Genomic DNA, 18,254 nt, shown 5'->3' with positions numbered 1-18,254 from the left:
TTTTATATCCGGTAGGAACAGTTTGCCAGTGAGCCCCATCAGCTGGGAACAGATGTGTGGCACTGGAGGGCCAGGGGGAAAGGGGACAACTAAATTTGCCACATTACAGTGACAGAGTTTCCTCATGAAAAAAATAAGTTGGAGACCACAATATTTCTCAATGCATTGAGGACTGTAAAAGAGATTTCACTCCAGCTTATAGGGCAGCACAGCTCAGACTGGGAGATCACCATGTGTGAAGTGCAGTGAGAACTGTGGCACAGTGAGCTGAGCACCAGCACAGCCAATCGCCTTTTTATAATGTGGCTTTCTTTGTAGAAGTCCCTCAAACCTCAATTTCCTCGCCACTTCTCCTGAAGGCACTAACTCCAGTCTTGGGAACAGCAGAGCTGAGCTCAGTTGTGTCCTCACCTGATGGCCACGTCCAGCGGGAGGAGTCACTGGAGAACACCCAGGATGGGGCTCTTTTCTCTAGATAAGAGAAGACTGAGGGGTGATGTAGCTTTTAACAGCTGTTTAGAATAATTTGTCCGTGACTACACAAACCACTCTGGGTACAGGTATATTGTGTATCAGTAAAAGAGGTTTATTATGCATTAACCATCCAATACAAAGAAGTAATACTGAACAAGAAGATAGTTGCAGTCTGTTCATCGAACCCTGGCATTCCTCCGAGTGACTGTCGTGCGGTCTCCTTCTTCCCTTGCTGTGTTCTGTTGACTGAAGCTTATTCTTCCTCCTGTGGCTTCGCACTGCTTTCAGTGTTCAATATCTGCATTTTTATACCCTTCTTCTCCCATTTTGCCTACCTGGCAGTAATTAGCTCTCTTACACCTAGTAAATGTCCCTCCTCTCCTTGCCAATCATTTTATAACCTCGTTAATCACTCAAGACTCTTTCTGTTCATAACTAAATAACCTTATCTAAGAATTTCATTATACAGAATATACTTGAGGTGTTTTCTAAACAGTTTGACTATTCTGTGGTTTCTAAAATGAACGATGTCTCCAACTCCTATCTCTTTTCTCTAGCTCTTCTCTCTTTTCCATAACATTACCGAATTCTATGTCTCCGACAGTCTCTGTGTTTATTCAGCACCACATTCCATTACTTCAGTCATTTAAAACAGAGGTTTTTAGTCAGGTTGGTGTAGCGATTCATGTGCATCGCCACTAAATAATTGAGTTCGACTTCGACGAACTATAAATAAGTTGTTTATTTACAGGAACTGGTTAAATACAACAGGTAAGGTAGCAGGTAAGATGGCTGACTGTAGGAGCACCGTGGTGTAGGTCTTTCCCCAGCGGGGACGCCCGGAGGACTAACTAGAAGTTTCCGAGCTCAACTGCTAGCAGGTTCCGAGCTCAACTGCCAGAAGGTTCCAAGCACTGACGTCATGACGTCATCACGTTCTTCCTGCCATTGAGGAGTCACGTGATGGACGGCGTGATGTCATCACGCAGAGTACAGGAGAGAAGCCTGAGTATAGTAACAGATACATACAGTAAGGTAAGTTAAAGGGAATTATGTATCTCAATGTAAGGGACAACCGGTGGTACCACCACATAGGCCCCTCCAGAATTCGCTTTAATTAAAGTCCAAGTATGAGATGGTCTGACGAGCTGGTGGTCATGGCGGTCGTGCTGTCTCGACTTGGTAGGCGAGGTCTGAAGATGCTGGTCGTAAGCGGATCCTTACGCGCATGTCATGGCGAATAAAACGTATCTGTCAGGCGAAAGACCATGGAAACGTGCGAAACAGCAGGCCTTGTCAGAGTGACGGTCAAGGTGGGCGGACGTGGGCAATGGTTCCGTTAATGTTGAAAGAAGTCCTTGTTCTGACGAACTCTGCAGGAACTCCAAATGAGCGATCCAGAAGGACTTGACAGGCGAGGTCGGTGAACTCGCCGACAGGTGAGTGAAACCTTCAGGAGGCTGGAACGCGTGGAACGGTGCATGCCATAGTGCTACGACGATAACACAACGGAGGGTGAAAAGTTGCTGCATTGATCAGTGATCGGTGCGGACAGCAACTTTCACGTGCATGATCGCGGCCGCGGGATGCCCGTTGGACCCATCCTCGATGTTTGCAGCGTCAGTAGATGTTTGCGTTTGTTGAGGGGAAAACTGGAGAAAGGGCGGCAATGGTCCGGGTTGTTGTTGCTTTCGGTAGGGGTAAACTGCCTGGAGGGTGGCAACACTTTTAGTTGTAGTTGACTTCAGTGGAAAAACTGCCAAGAAGGTGGCACGCTTCTCTTTCTCGCTGAAAAGTGTGGTAGGTAACCCAACCAGCAGGCTGACGGGCTGGTGCGTCGTCGGCGGGGAACGAGTCTTCGTGTTTCACGAGGGCAGGGTCCTCATGATTTGCGAGGGATGGGTCCTCATGGTTCGCGAGGGATGGGTCCTCGTGGTTCGCGAGGGATTGGCCCTCGTGGGTCGTGAGGAGCGAGTCCTCGTGGTTCACGGGGGTGAGTCCTCGTGGTATCTCCGCAGGGCGTGCTCCGATCATGTGTGCCCGAACATGCTGTACCCCGCGCTTGGAGAGATGAATACTTGCTGTTGCTTTGGACATAGAGGCGGACAAGCCGTGTGGTGGTAGGAAAGACGAGTACGGGGACCATAAGCAAGTGCGTGGTTGGTGCTGTGTCGATGTTCTCATCGAACGGGGCTTCTACCTTTATAAAGCACGAGGGAGACTGTGGCTCCCTGGATTGCGGTAGCGACAGCAAAATGGCTAGTGCTTCCATGGCGTGCTTCGTGAAAATTGCTCACAAAACAACGGGGTCCGGTTGAGTTTTGTTCGTGTCAAACGGGATCTGCTCCAGACTGCGCTTACCTTGCAAATATGTTCGCAAAGACGGGGTCGCCTTTGGAGGAATTGGTGTTAGGCGGTTGCTGTTCCGTGGTTGTTCATCGGTTGTGCATCGGTCATCTTGTGGGAAGATGAGGTTCAGGTGCGCATTGCTACCATGAAAATCGTTCATGGATACGGGTTCACCAATTGTAGTGTTGGAATTGATGAGCTCCCGTACTCACGTCGTTGGGTCACCAATGTAGCGATTCATGTGCATCGCCACTAAATAATCGAGTTCGACTTCGACGAACTATAAATAAGTTGTTTATTTACAGGAACTGGTTAAATACAACAGGTAAGGTAGCAGGTAAGATGGCTGACAGTAGGAGCACCGTGGTGTTGGCCTTTCCCCAGCGGGGACACCACGAGGACTAACTAGAAGTTTCCGAGTTCAACTGCTAGCAGGTTCCGAGATCAACTGCCAGAAGGTTCCAAGCTCTGACGTCATGACGTCATCACATTCTTCCTGCCATTGAGGAGTCACGTGATGGACGGCGTGACGTCATCATGCAGAGTACAGGAGAGAAGCCTGAGTATAGTAACAGATACATACAGTAAGGTAAGTTAAAGGGAATTATGTATCTCAATGTAAGGGACAACCAGTGGTACCGCCACATTGGCATAATTTCCCATCCTGCTTTGCTCTCAGATATTCACCATTTTATACAGGCTTTTTAGGTATTTAACATACAATTTCACATGTTATAGTAATATAAAAATGGTTATTGAATCTTAATAATGTTTACTAAATCACACTCTATCCTATGGATACCTGATAGAGGTCTTTACAATGGTGAAAGGAAAAGGTCGACGTACAGTAAATAAGTGCATGTTCCATTGCCCAACTCCTCCTGATCCATCAACTGATTGCAGAAGGAACGTTGGCCAGGACATGGGTAAACTGCCTGCCCTTATTTGAATAATGTCTCGTGATCTTTAACATCTAGTTGAACAGGTAGACAGGGCCTCTAACACCTCAACCTAAAGATGGTACATCTAAATAACAGTGACTGCACATCAAAAAGAATTTATTGGCTGTGACGTGTTTTGGGATGTCTTGCAGTTGTGCAGGACCTATATGAATGCAAGCTCTTTCCTTCTGATTCCTTCATTGTTGCACTGGAGTGTCAGCTCATGTTATGTACTCAGCAAGGCGAGAGTCTTGAACCCACAACATTCAGACTCTACTGGGTTTTTAGTTACCCGAGTGGGCTCCCAGACCCTGGCACTAAGAAGCCTGGTCATGGCTGCACCGTGTAGTCGGCAGATCCAGTTCACCCTTCGCCCCTGTGCTCACTCACCTACATTGGCTCCCGGTCCGGCATTGCCTCGATATTAAAATTATTGTCCTTGTTTTCAAATCCCTCCAAGGCCTCGCCCCTCCCTATCTCCGTAACCTCCTGCAGTCCTACAACCCTCCGAGATCTCTGTGCTCCTCCAGTTCTGGCCTCTTGCACATCCCCGGTTTTCATTGCTCCACCATTGGCGGCCGTGTCTTCAGCAGCCTTGGCCTAAAACTCTGGAATTTCCTTCTTAAACCTCTCCGCCTCTCTACCTCTCACTCCTCCTTTAATAAACTCCATTAAACCTACCTCTTTGACCAAGCTCCTTATGTGGCTCAGTGTCAAATTTGGTTTGATAACGTTCCTGTGAAGCGCCTTGTGTCATTTTACTACGTTTAAGGTGCTATATAAATGCAATTTGTTGTTGTTGTTTGATTCAAATCCAGGACCAAGGGGTGAAGTAACGGTCTGACACATACCTAGGGCACTGCCTCAGATAATCCAGTAACTAGTTTCCATTCACTTTTGACCAAAATATCTCCCAGGCAACCTTGGGAAATAAATTTCATGTCTTCAGCACCCACTTCAGAGATTTTTCAACTAATTAATCTCCTCTCTGTACTCGGAATACAGGCCCAGATTTTGGAATTCCGCTCTCCTGACAAACACCAAGAGCCCATATTGGGAAATTCCACAATCCCCACCTGTGCTTTTTTGAACATTGGATAGACCGGGAATGCGGATTTTCCCGACTTGGTGTGTGCCAGGATCACAGAAGTGGGAAGTTCTGGCTCGTGTTTGTTTTCCCTTCTCATTTCTGATCCCATCATCTTTCAGTTCTGAAGGAAGGTCCTGCCTGAATTGTCTGATCAACCGAGTGTTTCAGCATTTGCCGTTTTTGATATTCCCTCAGTACCGGTTTCCACCAGCAGGTGGTGGTACGGCACTGTAAAACTTTACAGCGCTTTGTACAGCTCGACATCACCATCTCCTGGCTCAAAGTGGCACTACAATCAACTGCAAGGCAACGTCAAACACTCTGGGGTAAATTTTCACTTTTACCACAACAGGCGTTAGCGGATCGGCCGCCCGTTTTACGGCAGTAAAAGTGAACATTCAGCCCTTTAAACCGAAGATTTGCAAACGCCCCGTCTTCTTGAAGGCAGATAGTTCGTGTATTTCTCATCACTAACGGCGCTGAATAGCTGAAGAAGCACATTTTCAGAGCACAACTTATACCTGCTTTTTAATGCAAAGGAGTGGGGCAGTGATGAGAAAGGGCTGGGGTGGAGTTGCTGTCGGTTTTACTTTTTATTTTAGTCTTTGCTTTTATTACAGTGTCAGCCAGTGGCTTAGTTGGTAGCACTCTCGCCTCCTGAGACATGGAAGGGGCTCAGTGAGCAGGGTAGTGCAGTGCGTCAGCCAGTGGCTCAGTGGTTAGTACTGGCATCTCTTTGTCAGAAGGTTATGGGTTCAAGTCCCACTTCAGCACAAAAATCTCAGCTGACACTCTATTGTAGTAGAGCGAGTGCCGCACTGTCAGAGGTGCTGCCTTTTGGATGAGACGTTAAACCGAGTCCCGGTCTGTTTTCTCAGGTGGATGTAAAAGATCCCAAGGCACTGTTTTGCAGAAGAGCAAGGGAGTTATCCCCATGTCTTGGCCAAAATTATCCCTCAATTGGCGTAACAAAAACAGATTATCTGGTCATTATCACAGTGCTGTCTGTGGGAGCTTGCTGTGCGCTAATTGGCTGCCGTGTTTCCCACATTACAACAGTGACTACGCTCCAAAAAATACTTCATTGGCTGTAAAGTGCTTTGGGATGCGCGGTGGTCGTGAAAGGCGCTATAGAAATGTAAGACTTTTTTCTTCATCTGACATTTTATATTTTTATTGGTTGTATTTACAGTCTCATTGGGATTTTACAATGTGTAATTTGGAAATTACATTTTCTAACTCCTGACTCCTGACCTCTGCTCCTGACCCGAATGGCACGGAGGTCAAGTCATTCTGACATCATGGATGATGCGGCCCGGCCCGAGGCCCCGCCCCATTTACAGACCCAGATCGGAACCGGATCAGATTCTCAGCCACTTGTTTTCATCCCAAGTCCAGAAGAAAGGATAAAGTTTCCCCGTGAATTTATTCCCAGTGAAGGTGTGGAGATGGGACTTGGTGTCCGCGCTGTAAAATGAAACTGTCCCGGACTCATAACTGAGATAAACTCCCACCTTCCCGGGGATCGGACCGGCGGGGAGACGGGATCGAGGGGCGGAGTTTACATTAAACACATCATAAACCCGCTCGATGGTCCAGACTCCAGTCTCCGGGCTCACTGTGAACCAACACTTCCTCTCCACAGACTCTGCGGCTACTCCCAGACTCCAGAGCCGATTCCCCGCCACCTCCACCTCCCAGTAATGTCTCCCCGATGTGAATCCCTCCGATCCCAGCACACAGGCACAGACTGTAAACCTCTTCCTGGTGTCAGGGAGATTCCTCCGGGTCCCGGTCAGTCTCACACTCTTGAGATCCTCAGACACCTCGAGCAATGGATTCGCTGTTTCCACATCCAGGGTCACAGAGACTGGGAGAAAAAGCAGAGAATTAGAGAGATTCACCCAGGATTAGAGAGAGACTGGCCGGGGATCGGGGGAGAGACAGGCCGGGGATCGGGGGGAGAGACTGGCCGGGGATCGGGGGGAGAGACTGGCCGGGGATCGTGGGGGAGACTGGCCGGGGATCGGGGGAGAGACTGGCCGGGGATCGGGGAGAGAGACTCACCGGGGATCGGGGGGAGACTCGCCAGGGATCGGGAGGAGAGACTGGCCAGGGATCGGGGGGAGAGACTGGCCGGGTATCGGGGGGAGAGACTGGCCGGGGATCGGGGGGAGAGACTGGCCAGGGATTGGGGGGAGAGACTGGTCGGGGATCGGGGGTAGAGACTGGCCAGGGATCGGGGGGAGAGACTGGCCGGGGATCAGGGGAGAGACTGGCCGGGGATCGGGGGGAGAGACTGGCCGGGGATCGGGGGGAGAGACTGGCCGGGGATCAGGGGGAGAGACTCGCCGGGGATCGGGGGAGAGACTGGCCGGGGATCGGGGGAAAGACTGGCTGGGGATCGGGGGGAGAGACTGGCCGGGGATCAGGGGAGAGACTGGCCGGGGATCGGGGGGAGAGACTGGCCGGGGATCGGGGGGAGAGACTGGCCGGGGATCAGGGGGAGAGACTCGCCGGGGATCGGGGGAGAGACTGGCCGGGGATCGGGGGGAGAGACTCACCGGGGATCGGGGGGAGACTCGCCAGGGATCGGGAGGAGAGACTGGCCAGGGATCGGGGGGAGAGACTGGCCGGGTATCGGGGGGAGAGACTGGCCGGGGATCGGGGGGAGAGACTGGCCGGGGATTGGGGGGAGAGACTGGTCGGGGATCGGGGGTAGAGACTGGCCAGGGATCGGGGGGAGAGACTGGCCGGGGATCAGGGGAGAGACTGGCCGGGGATCGGGGGGAGAGACTGGCCGGGAATCGGGGGGAGAGACTGGCCGGGGATCAGGGGGAGAGACTCGCCGGGGATCGGGGGAGAGACTGGCCGGGGATCGGGGGAAAGACTGGCTGGGGATCGGGGGGAGAGACTGGCCGGGGATCAGGGGAGAGACTGGCCGGGGATCGGGGGGAGAGACTGGCCGGGGATCAGGGGGAGAGACTCGCCGGGGATCGGGGGAGAGACTGGCCGGGGATCGGGGGAGAGACTGGCTGGGGATCGGGGGAGAGACTGGCCGGAGATCGGGGAGAGACTGGCCGGGGATCGGGGAGAGACTGGCCGGGGATCGGGGGGAGAGACACGCCGGGGATCTGGGGGAGAGACTCGTTGGGGATCGGGGGAGACTGGCCGGGGATCGGGGGAGAGACTGGCCGGGGATCGGGGGAGAGACTGGCTGGGGATCGGGGGAGAGACTGCCGGGGATCAGGGGAGAAACTGGCCGGGGATTGGGGGAGAGACTGGCTGGGGATCGGGGGGAGAAGCTGGCCGGGGATTGGGGGGAGAGACTCGCCGGGGATCGGGGGAGACTGGCCGGGGATCAGGGGGAGATACTGGCCGGGGATCGGGGGAGAGACTGGCTGGGGATCAGGGGAGAAACTGGCCGGGGATTGGGAGAGAGACTGGCCGGGGATCGGGGGGGAAGGCTGGCCGGGGATCGGGGGGAGAGACTGGCCAGGGATCGGGGGAAGACTGGCCGGGGATAGGGAGAGACTGGCCGGGGATCGGGGGAGAGCCTGGCCGGGGGTCAGGGGGAGAAGCTGGCCGGGGATCGGGGGGAGAGACTGGCCGGAGATCGGTGGAAGACTGGCAGGGGATCGGGATGGACTCGTCGGGGATCGGGGGCAGAGACTCGCCGGGGATCGGGGGGGAGACTGGCTGGAGATCGGGGGGAGAGACTGGCTGGGGATCGGGGGCAGAGACTCGCCGGGGATCAGGGGGAGAGACTGGCCGGGGATCGGGAGGAGAGACTGGCCAGGGATCGGGGGGAGAGACTGGCCGTGGATCGGGGGGAGAGACTGGCCGGGGATCGGGGGGAGACTGGCCGGGGATCGGGGGAGACTCATCGGGCATCGGCGGAGAGTCTCGCAGGGATCGGGGAGAGACTTGCTGGGGATCGGGGAGAGACTCGCCGGGGATTGGAGGGAGAGACTCGCCGGGGATTGGGGGAGACTGGCCGGGGATCGGGGGAGAGACTGGCCGGGGATTGGGGGAAGACTGGCCGGGGATAGGGGGAGACTGGCCGGGGATCGGGGGGAGAGACTGGCCGGGGATCGGGGGAAGACTGGCCGGGGATAGGGGGAGACTGGCCGGGGATCGGGGGAGAGACTGGCCGGGGATCGGGGGAAGACTGGCAGGGGATCGGGATGGACTCGCCGGGGATCGGGGAGAGAGACTGGCCGGGGATCGGGGGGAGAGACTGGCCGGGGATCGGGGGCAGAGAGTCGCCGGGGATCGGGGGAGAGACTGGCCAATGATGGGGGGAGAGACTGGCCGGGGATCGGGGGGAGACGGGCCGGGGATTGGGGGGGACTCGTCGGGCATCGGCGGAGTGTCTCGCAGGGATCGGGGAGAGACTTGCCAGGGATCGGGGAGAGACTGGCCGGGGATCGGGGGGGGGGAGAGACTGGCTGGGGATCGGGGGTAAAGTATTGACTTGGATAGAGAACTGGTTGGCAGACAGAAAGCAAAGAGTTGGAATACATGGGTCTTTTTCTGAGTGTCAGGCAGTGACTAGTGGGGTACCGCAGGGATCGGTGCTAGGACCCCAGCTATTCACAATATATATTAATGATCTAGACGAGGGAACTAGATGTAATATCTCCAAGTTTGCAGACGACACAAAGCTGGGTGGGCGTGTGTGCTGTGAGGATGCTGAGAAACTCCAGTATGATTTGGACAGGTTGGGTGATTGGTCAGAAACATGGCAGATGCAGTATAATGTGGATAAATGCGAGGCTATCCACTTTGGTGGCAAAAACAGGAAGGCAGTTTATTATCTGAATGGCAATAGATTGGGAGAAGGGGAAGTGCAATGAGACCTGGGTGTTCTTGTGCACCAGTCGCTGAAGGTCAGCATGCAGGTGCAGCAGGCGGTTAAGAAGGCAAATGGTATGTTGGCCTTCATAGCGAGAGGGTTTGAGTACAGGAACAAGGATGTCTTGCTGCAGTTGTACAGGGCCTTGGTGAGACCACATCTTGAGTATTGTGTGCAGTTTTGGTCGCCTTATCTGAGGAAGGATGTCCCTGCCATGGAGGGAGTGCAGCGAAGATTCACCAGGCTGATACCTGGGATGGCAGGAATGACTTATGAGGAGAGATTGGGTCGATTGGGCATATACTCGCTGGAGTTTAGAAGAATGAGAGGGGATCTCATTGAAACTTATAACATTCTAACAGGACAGACAGACTAGATGCAGGAAGGATGTTCCAGATGGCGGGGGAGTCCAAAACCAGGGGCCACAGTCTAAAGATAAGGGGTAAGCCATTTAGGACAGAGATGAGGAGGAATTTCTTCACCCAGAGAGTAGTGAACCTGTGGAATTCTCTACCACAGAAGGCAGATGAGGCCAATTCATTAAATATATTCAAGAAGGAGTTAGATATATTTCTTAAGGCTAAAGGGATCAAGGGATATGGGGAGAAAGCAGGGACAGGGTACTGAGTTTGAATGATCAGCCATGATCTCATTGAGTGGCGGAGCAGGCTTGAGGGGCCGAATGGCCTACTCCTGCTCCTATCTTCTATGTTTCTATGTTTCTATGTCTGTACCAGTAATCTCACGGTCACTGTATGATCTGTCTGTAGCAGTAATCTCAAGGTCACTGTATGATCTGTTTGTAACAGTGCTCTCACGGTCAATGTATGATCTGTCTGTAGCAGTAATCTCACGGTCACTGTATGATCTGTGTGTACCAGTAATCTCACGGTCACTGTATGATCTGTTTGTAGCAGTAATCTCACGGTCACTGTATGATCTGTCTGTTCCAGCAATCTCACGGTCACTGTATGATCTGTCTGTTCCAGTAATCTCACGGTCACTGTATGGTCTGTCTGTACCAGTAATCTCACGGTCACTGTATGATCTGTCTGTTCCAGTAATCTCATGGTCACTGTATGATCTGTCTGTACCAGTAATCTCACGGTCACTGTATGATCTGTCTGTTCCAGTAATCTCACGGTCACTGTATGATCTGTCTGTACCAGTAATCTCACGGTCACTGTATGATCTGTCTGTTCCAGTAATCTCATGGTCACTGTATGATCTGTCTGTACCAGTAATCTCACGGTCACTGTATGATCTGTCTGTTCCAGTAATCTCATGGTCACTGTATGATCTGTCTATTCCAGTAATCTCATGGTCACTGTATGATCTGTGTGTACCAGTAATCTCATGGTCACTGTATGATCTGTCTGTACCAGTAATCTCACGGTCACTGTATGATCTGTCTGTACCAGTAATCTCATGGTCACTGTATGATCTGTCTGTTCCAGTAATCTCACGGTCACTGTATGATCTGTCTGTTCCAGTAATCTCACGGTCACTGTATGATCTGTCTGTACCAGTAATCTCATGGTCACTGTATGATCTGTCTGTACCAGTAATCTCACGTTCACTGTATGAACTGTCTGTACCAGTAATTTCATGGTCACTGTATGAACTGTCTGTACCAGTAATCTCACTGTCACTGTATGATCTGTCTGTACCAGTAATCTCATAGTCACTGTATGATCTGTCTGTACCAGTAATCTCATGGTCATTGTATGATCTGTCTGTACCAGTAATCTCATGGTCACTGTATGATCTGTCTGTACCAGTAATCTCACGTTCACTGTATGAACTGTCTGTACCAGTAATTTCACGGTCACTGTATGAACTGTCTGTACCAGTAATCTCACTGTCACTGTATGATCTGTCTGTACCAGTAATCTCATGGTCACTGTATGATCTGTCTGTACCAGTAATCTCACGGTCACTGTATGACCTGTCTGTACCAGTAATCTCATGGTCACTGTATGATCTGTCTGTACCAGTAATCTCACGGTCAGTGTATGCATTGGGTGGTTTAATCTGATTGAAAAGTATTAAAGCTCTCTCTCATTATTTCTTAGTTTTCAAACTCGTTTAAAGGGGTCCTAATACAGATTATTCTGTAAAAAGCCAATGTATATTTAGCATATTAGGGGACAAACACCTAACTGGATGAAGAACACATCCAGCCGAAGGAGTGAGGAAAAGAGCTGCCACAGGGGAAAAGGTAAGGAAGGGCAGTGAATAAATAATTCAAGGGGAAAAAGTAGAGGAAAAAAGAGGATGAAGCAGCTGTGGCCCACAACTCGATCAGTCTGAATAACAGCCTGGACAGGAACTCAAGCAAAACTGGTACAACCGGACAGACCCCAGATTCAGAGACACCCTCAAGTGGAAAAGACACCCTGGAGACAGCAAACCGACATCACCCTGAATACAGTCCATCAATCAAATTATATCCACGAATCTCAACAGACTCCAGCACATAATCAGGGAAAACAAAACTGATCGACAAAAAAAGCAGCTGGAAGCACCATTTCTACAGGAGATCCTTCTCACCACCCTCAGAACACACCAAGGGGGAGAAATTCGGTTGTTTGCACCACCGATTAACGCCTAAAGAGGCCGAGAAGTGGGGCGCTAGCCAATTTCCGTGCGGGCGCAAGGCGCCTAGCGCCTCGCCCCATATTGAGCGTGCATTTAGCGCCGGTGCTAAATCTTAGCGCCCGCTCATGGGCGCAGGCTGATTATGATGTCATTTGAGTGTGCAACGCCTTTTGGGCTCCCCGGACCGGAAATTCAGTGGCGCCCCCCCCCCCCGTAGCACCTGGCGCTAATAGTGACAGCTTACCTGGACCTTACCAAGTCGCTCTCGGGCTGGAGGAGCGTTATTTAAAGGGGACTGGTGTGGTTTAAAAGCGGCAGCCATTTTTGGAGCACAACTTCCTCGAGAGCTACAAAGAGTTGCTGAGCTGCACACTGAGAGCCATTTGACCACTGAGCCAGCGCAGGCAGATGATCTTCAGCCTTCTGACCATCACCTTGCTGTTGGTGAGCCTTGACAATGGGGAACCTTCCTGTGGGCACTTATTATGGGGGCTGCATTGGAGGGGAAAGTCCTGCTGCTGAATCATCTGGAAAGGGCACTGAGACGCTGGGAGAGGGGGGTGGGCATGGCCAGACGGAGGAGGGCCAACAGACGTCGCCACAGCAGACCTTACACTGGCAGGGTTTTCCGACAGCAGTTTTCCTACATGAACATGCCGGAGGAGCAGTGTGTCAGAAGGCTGCGATTTAGAAAGGAGGTGGTGACTGAGCTGTGCCAGCTGCTTCAGCCAGATCTGCAGCCTCAGATAAGGTGCAGGACATCTCTGTCGGTGGCTGAGAAGACGCCTGCTGGCCTGAACTTCTACGTGAGCGGCTCTTCTCAGGCTGCGTGTCAGAGGCTGATCAGAAGTAGCTTCTAGGCCCCTCTCATGGAATGCTTGCTGCCATTCCAAGAACAGGAATGGAACCGGTGTGATACCCCCAAGCCTGTGAAGGGCAAGATTCATGTAAATAGCAGGCATGGCCATTGTAAATGAAGAAAGTGTTTCATTGCACAAAATGTGGTTCCTTCAAACATGAGAAAGCTATGGCAACAGAAAGCAAAACTAATACACTGACACATAACTGCCTCTCACACCCGGGAGACTGTCCAAAACATAAATCACATTCTGACCATCTTCCTTGGCCTTGATTCCACTGCGCCAACCAAAGCATCCAATGCCCCATCAGTGAGGCGTTCCGCCCTCTGCCTCACCCTTTCCATGTCTTGCTAGGCTGGTGCACCACAGGTAGGCTCCCACCGCTTTGAAGGCCTACAAGGCAGTGAGTGTGTCTGGTGATGCCAATTGACCTGCCCCTTTAAGAGCTGGCCGGCGCCAGTGTGTCTCAGGGAAAGTGATTATGGACAGCACCTTCGCTGCACCCCGCCGCCGTGAAATTGGGTTGCGCCGCCGGGTTAGCGCCTTAAGAGTAGCGTGCAGCGCCTGATTTAGCGCCGCAATCACCTTCAGGGGCGCTGCGACCCAATATCACGCTAGGTGGTGCTAAATTGCACCTGGCGCTAAGCTTTGCGCATCGCCAGGACTAGAGCCCCAAACACAGTGAGTGGGTGGGACCAATGCTAGCCGCCTTCTACTGACCCAAGAGCAGAGGATAGTCACACTAATCAACATGAACCTTCCCATTACACTGAGACATACATTCCTGGAGAAGGAGGCCCCTCCATCCTAAAGAATCTCGAATAACAGGAGAACCCAAAGTGATGCTTTAGTTCTGTGTCCTGAATGAGGTGTCCCCACATTCCCCACATCAGCAATCCTCACACTCGCCCCACGTATGGACAGCACAGTAACCATGAGTGGAGACCTAAACTGTGCTCTTCACTCCCAATGGGACAAGCTCCCAGCGGACACAGGGCACTAGGACAAGCAGCCGGAGCAATCTGGGAAAAGTAGTGACCTGGTCCCACACCAACTAATAGCTCCCGTACCGAGTTTTACAACACCCTAATCACGGAGCTTACTCTCCCGCTACTGAAACCCCGCACTATGTGCTGGAGACAAGGACACAGACACACTTAACTTCGTCACAATCATGTTAATACATATGAACAGAAAGGTCACCACTTTAACTCCATCCAGGCCCGCTTTTAACCGCGTTCTTTTGCAACTACTTAGTACTAAAAGATACTATCTATGATATTTTATGCAAAACGAATCAAATTATTATTATGAGATATAAATCAGGACAAAGTAACTGATATGAGTTTTACCGGGGTTAATGGCATCCTGCATTTCTCTCCAAACTGCGTATAGTATAGGGCCGTTGAATTTTTCGATAGACAGGGCGGTATCTGCTAATGTCAGTGTCTTGTGGTCATCGCTAATCCTGCAAATATCAAACAATTGGTTATAAATTGAACAAAAGCACTTTTCTGAGCTATTTTACCAAACTGTGCAGAGTTTCAGTAAAGAGCATGGCCTACCTCCTCTTCTGACGAGTTTCTTCCTGAAATAAATAAAACACAATCTGAGTTGACAGAGACTGAGCGTCTATATCTGGACAGCAGAAATTACACCCAGATTGTTACAAGCTGCTGATAATTCCCAATTCTCACTGCTGCCCACACACAGGTAGAAAGAGGATATTACAAAAAGGATATCGAAGCACAGGAGAACGTATAAAAGAGATTTACAAGAATGATACCAGAACTGCGAGGGTTCAACTAACAGGAAAGAGTGAACAGGAAAGATTATTCTCTAGAAAAGAGAAGACTGAGAGGAGACCTGAGCGAGGTCTTTAACATTATGAAAGGGTTCGATAGGGCAGATGTAGAGAAGGTGTTTCCACTTGTGGGGAGTCTAAAGCAAGGGGTCATAAATATAAGAGAGTCAGTAATAAATCCAAAAGGGAATTCAGGAGAAATCTCTTTACTCAGAGTGTTTAGAATGTGGAACTCGCTACCACATGGGGTAGTTGAGGTGAATAGCACAGATATATTTAAAAGGGAGCGAGATAAGTACATGAGGGAGAAAGGAACAGAAGGATATATTGATAGGGTGAGATGAAGTAAGGTGGGAGGAGGCTCGTGTGGAGCATAAACACTGACATTGATCTGATGGGCCGAATGGCCGGTCTCTGTGCTGTAAAATTCTGCGTAATTCTATGAGCGGCATATTTGAAAACAGGCCAATGGAAATTACACGAAAAATTATTAAATGCATCCGATAGAAGCAGGTTATAGTTGATAAATCTTATTAGAATATCAGGTATTTGAAATCAACATCAGTGCCACTCACAGACACAGTGCCTCTCACACCCACCCTACCAGACACACCCACACACTCACAACATGGGACTGGAACTGGATTGGAATGTGAGTTTCAGGAGATTATTAAACTTGGGCACCACAGAAATAATTACAGGCTAAGTGTTAAGATCAGGGTAACTCATTCCCGGGGAGGGTGCAGGTAGTCCCGGGATCCTGTAGATTTTGTGGGAGGCCGATTAGTTCGGTGACAGTAGAAGCTCCGCCCCGGATAGACAAAACAATCGATCGGTTTAAATCAGTGACGAATTATCGGGAAAATGCTGCATTTATTTCAAAATTCTCGCCCGACATTTTGTGACTGTGAACTTTCACTGAACTAAACTGAAATATAATCCTCACCTTCAGAAATGTCAGCTCGTCTTTTTGCTCCATCTGTTTCTGCAACTTTGAGAGTTTCTCCTGAATAGAATTTAAATTCTCTTGAATCTGTCGAAGATTTTCCTCCATTGATTCTAGAATCCTCTCCTCTTGTTTCCTGAGATCTCGGATTAATCGCTGCTCTTTCTCACTGAGAATCTGGTGCATTTTAGCGAACTCGGATGTGATGCGGGTCTGCAGACTGCTCGACTGTTTCTATCAAATGAAATGTGAAAAATAATACTGTATTCCGCAATAAAAGCAAAAAAAACCGAATCAAACTTCGAAAATCAGCAAAGGGAGATTTACCCTAATTTCGGAAATCTTCTGTTTCTGCCGTCGCTCTGTTTCTAGAACCGCCGATTTCTTCTCTGTGAGAGAATCGAAGGAAGATTTCACCTGATCCTGGGATTGGGAGAGAAAATCACAGAATAAAAGTGTTAGACATGAAAATGTGATAAAATAATCAGGTGATCAAACCTGTTCCTTTTACCTTGTAGATTCCAACAGCTTCTTTAATGGGCATGAAGTTGTGAGATTTGTGTTCCCGCGCATCTCTACAAACAAGGCAAATCAATTTCTTGTCAGTTTCACAAAACAGCTTCAGTTCTTCCTGATGTTCCTCACAGTGAAGTTTACTTTCCTTCTCTTTCGGATTCAGGGTTAATTTTCGAACTTTCTCGGCCAGATTCGCTAAGGCCCGATTAACCCTGAGGTTTATTTCCGGAAACTCCTCTCTACATTCCGGGCAGAAGTTTGTCTCCTTCTTTCCCCAGCACTGTGTGATACAGGAGCGGCAGAAGTTGTGTCCACACTCCAGTAATACCGGATCGATGAAGAAATCCAGACAAATGGGACAAATTGTCTCCTCGGACAAACTCTCGGCCTGCTGTCTGGAAGCCATGTTCACCCTCAGCACTTCCTGATTCAAACCGCTTTCAGTTTCCGTGTTTACTGCGCTGCCGAACAGCCTCAGTTCAGCGATTTCCCCGATGAAGTTCACGGCAATACTCAGGGAATTATTATTACCATAAACTAGTCTATGTCCAATCGACTTATACACAGGGAGACAAAACCTAGAGCAGAATAAAGGACAAACAGTGTTAGAGGGGGGAGGGGAATAATTGAACCTTAGCCGGGAGGGTGAAAGTCCATATGGTGTTGGCAGTGGGAGAGGGAGAGAGAGGGAGGGAGGAGCCGGAGATGGGCCGGGATCGAGATTCCAGTGCACTTTGATCCAGACCAAACTCGCTCTGGTGACACACGGTGTGAGATATGGATCCATAAACTGAATTGTGTTAATGATTGCAGCCACTCACCCTAAAACACAAAGTGCCATAAATGTCAAGGAGCTGTCTGGATCAGTTTCAGTACTTGCTGATTCAATCTGCTGGTGTCATGGTTCTGTGGGTGGATCTAGACCCGGTTCTCAGTCACAGGTCACTCGAGTCCCTGCAAGTGCTGTTCACATTTGGATGAAATAATGTTGTGCCTGTGCCCGTTCGGGTAGCCCCTGCTGCTTCCAGTTACGCACCACCTTCTCCTGAAAGATGGAGGGAAGTTTGTCAGTGAATGTCGTGCAATCTGTTTGGGTGAGTAGCTGGCATTGTGTGCAAGCTGTGAGATTTGGGTGTGAGGTTTGCAGCAGTCGTAAGTGTGTTATAGTGTGAGCTTGAGGTGAAGGTATGAATGTTAGATTAATGAGCCGTGATTGATAGAGATTGCTGATAGGTGAGTGAAGGGGTGGTGAATTGAGCAGTGTGTGAGTTCAGTTGTACACATATGGCATTTGAAGATGACTTCACTGACGTTGACCACTTGTGTGAGGTCATTAAACATTTTGCGGCATTCTAATCGCGCGTCATGATACCCGCGTATATTTCGGGCCTGCTCCAATTCCCAGCACTTGAACTTTCTAAAACTGGTCTTTCCCGGGGCTCTGAGGCATTCCCTGGGCTCCTCCCCGGCACACTCACCGATCCTCCAATCACAGCCTCACTTTCTTCTGCACATGCTCGCTGATCAACAGTGACTACAGGTTAAAGTATTTAATTGGCTGTAAAGTGCTTTGAGACGTCCTGAAGCCGTGAATGTTATATAAATACAAATCTTTCTTCTTTCTATTGATCTCAAAGAAAAATCTACCCAGAGTTGGAGACGGTGACAGAAATGGAAAGCGTTGCACAGAAAATCTATCCAGCTGAAAAATTTCTTTCAAATCTGCGCCAATTACTCCGCTGCCCTCCTCCATTTTCCCTCTCCCGATTCCCAGTCTTAGTAAAGTTTGACCCTGAGGCTGGTGATGGGTGCACC

General features: G+C 50.3%; 1 protein-coding gene across 1 annotated transcript; it reads right to left on the bottom strand.

The window, feature by feature from the left end:
• Positions 1-565: 565 nt before the first annotated feature.
• Positions 566-17,201, bottom strand: LOC147096238 (zinc-binding protein A33-like). Its single transcript, XM_085975083.1, has 6 exons — positions 16,435-17,201; positions 16,251-16,346; positions 15,924-16,157; positions 14,739-14,761; positions 14,526-14,641; positions 566-6,724 (listed from the first exon to the last, which is right to left on the bottom strand). Exons 1-6 carry the CDS (start codon positions 16,843-16,845, stop codon positions 6,216-6,218), a joined length of 1,389 nt encoding a protein of 462 aa, XP_085831209.1. The 5' UTR covers positions 16,846-17,201; the 3' UTR covers positions 566-6,215.
• Between the last annotated feature and the right edge of the window lie 1,053 nt (positions 17,202-18,254).

The sequence above is a fragment of the Somniosus microcephalus genome, unplaced genomic scaffold (assembly GCF_052327205.1).
Source record: "Somniosus microcephalus isolate GS21.2 unplaced genomic scaffold, FLI_Smic_1.0 unresolved_chr1, whole genome shotgun sequence".
NCBI lineage: Eukaryota > Metazoa > Chordata > Chondrichthyes > Squaliformes > Somniosidae > Somniosus > Somniosus microcephalus.
This window is presented reverse-complemented; position numbering and strand designations above follow the sequence as displayed.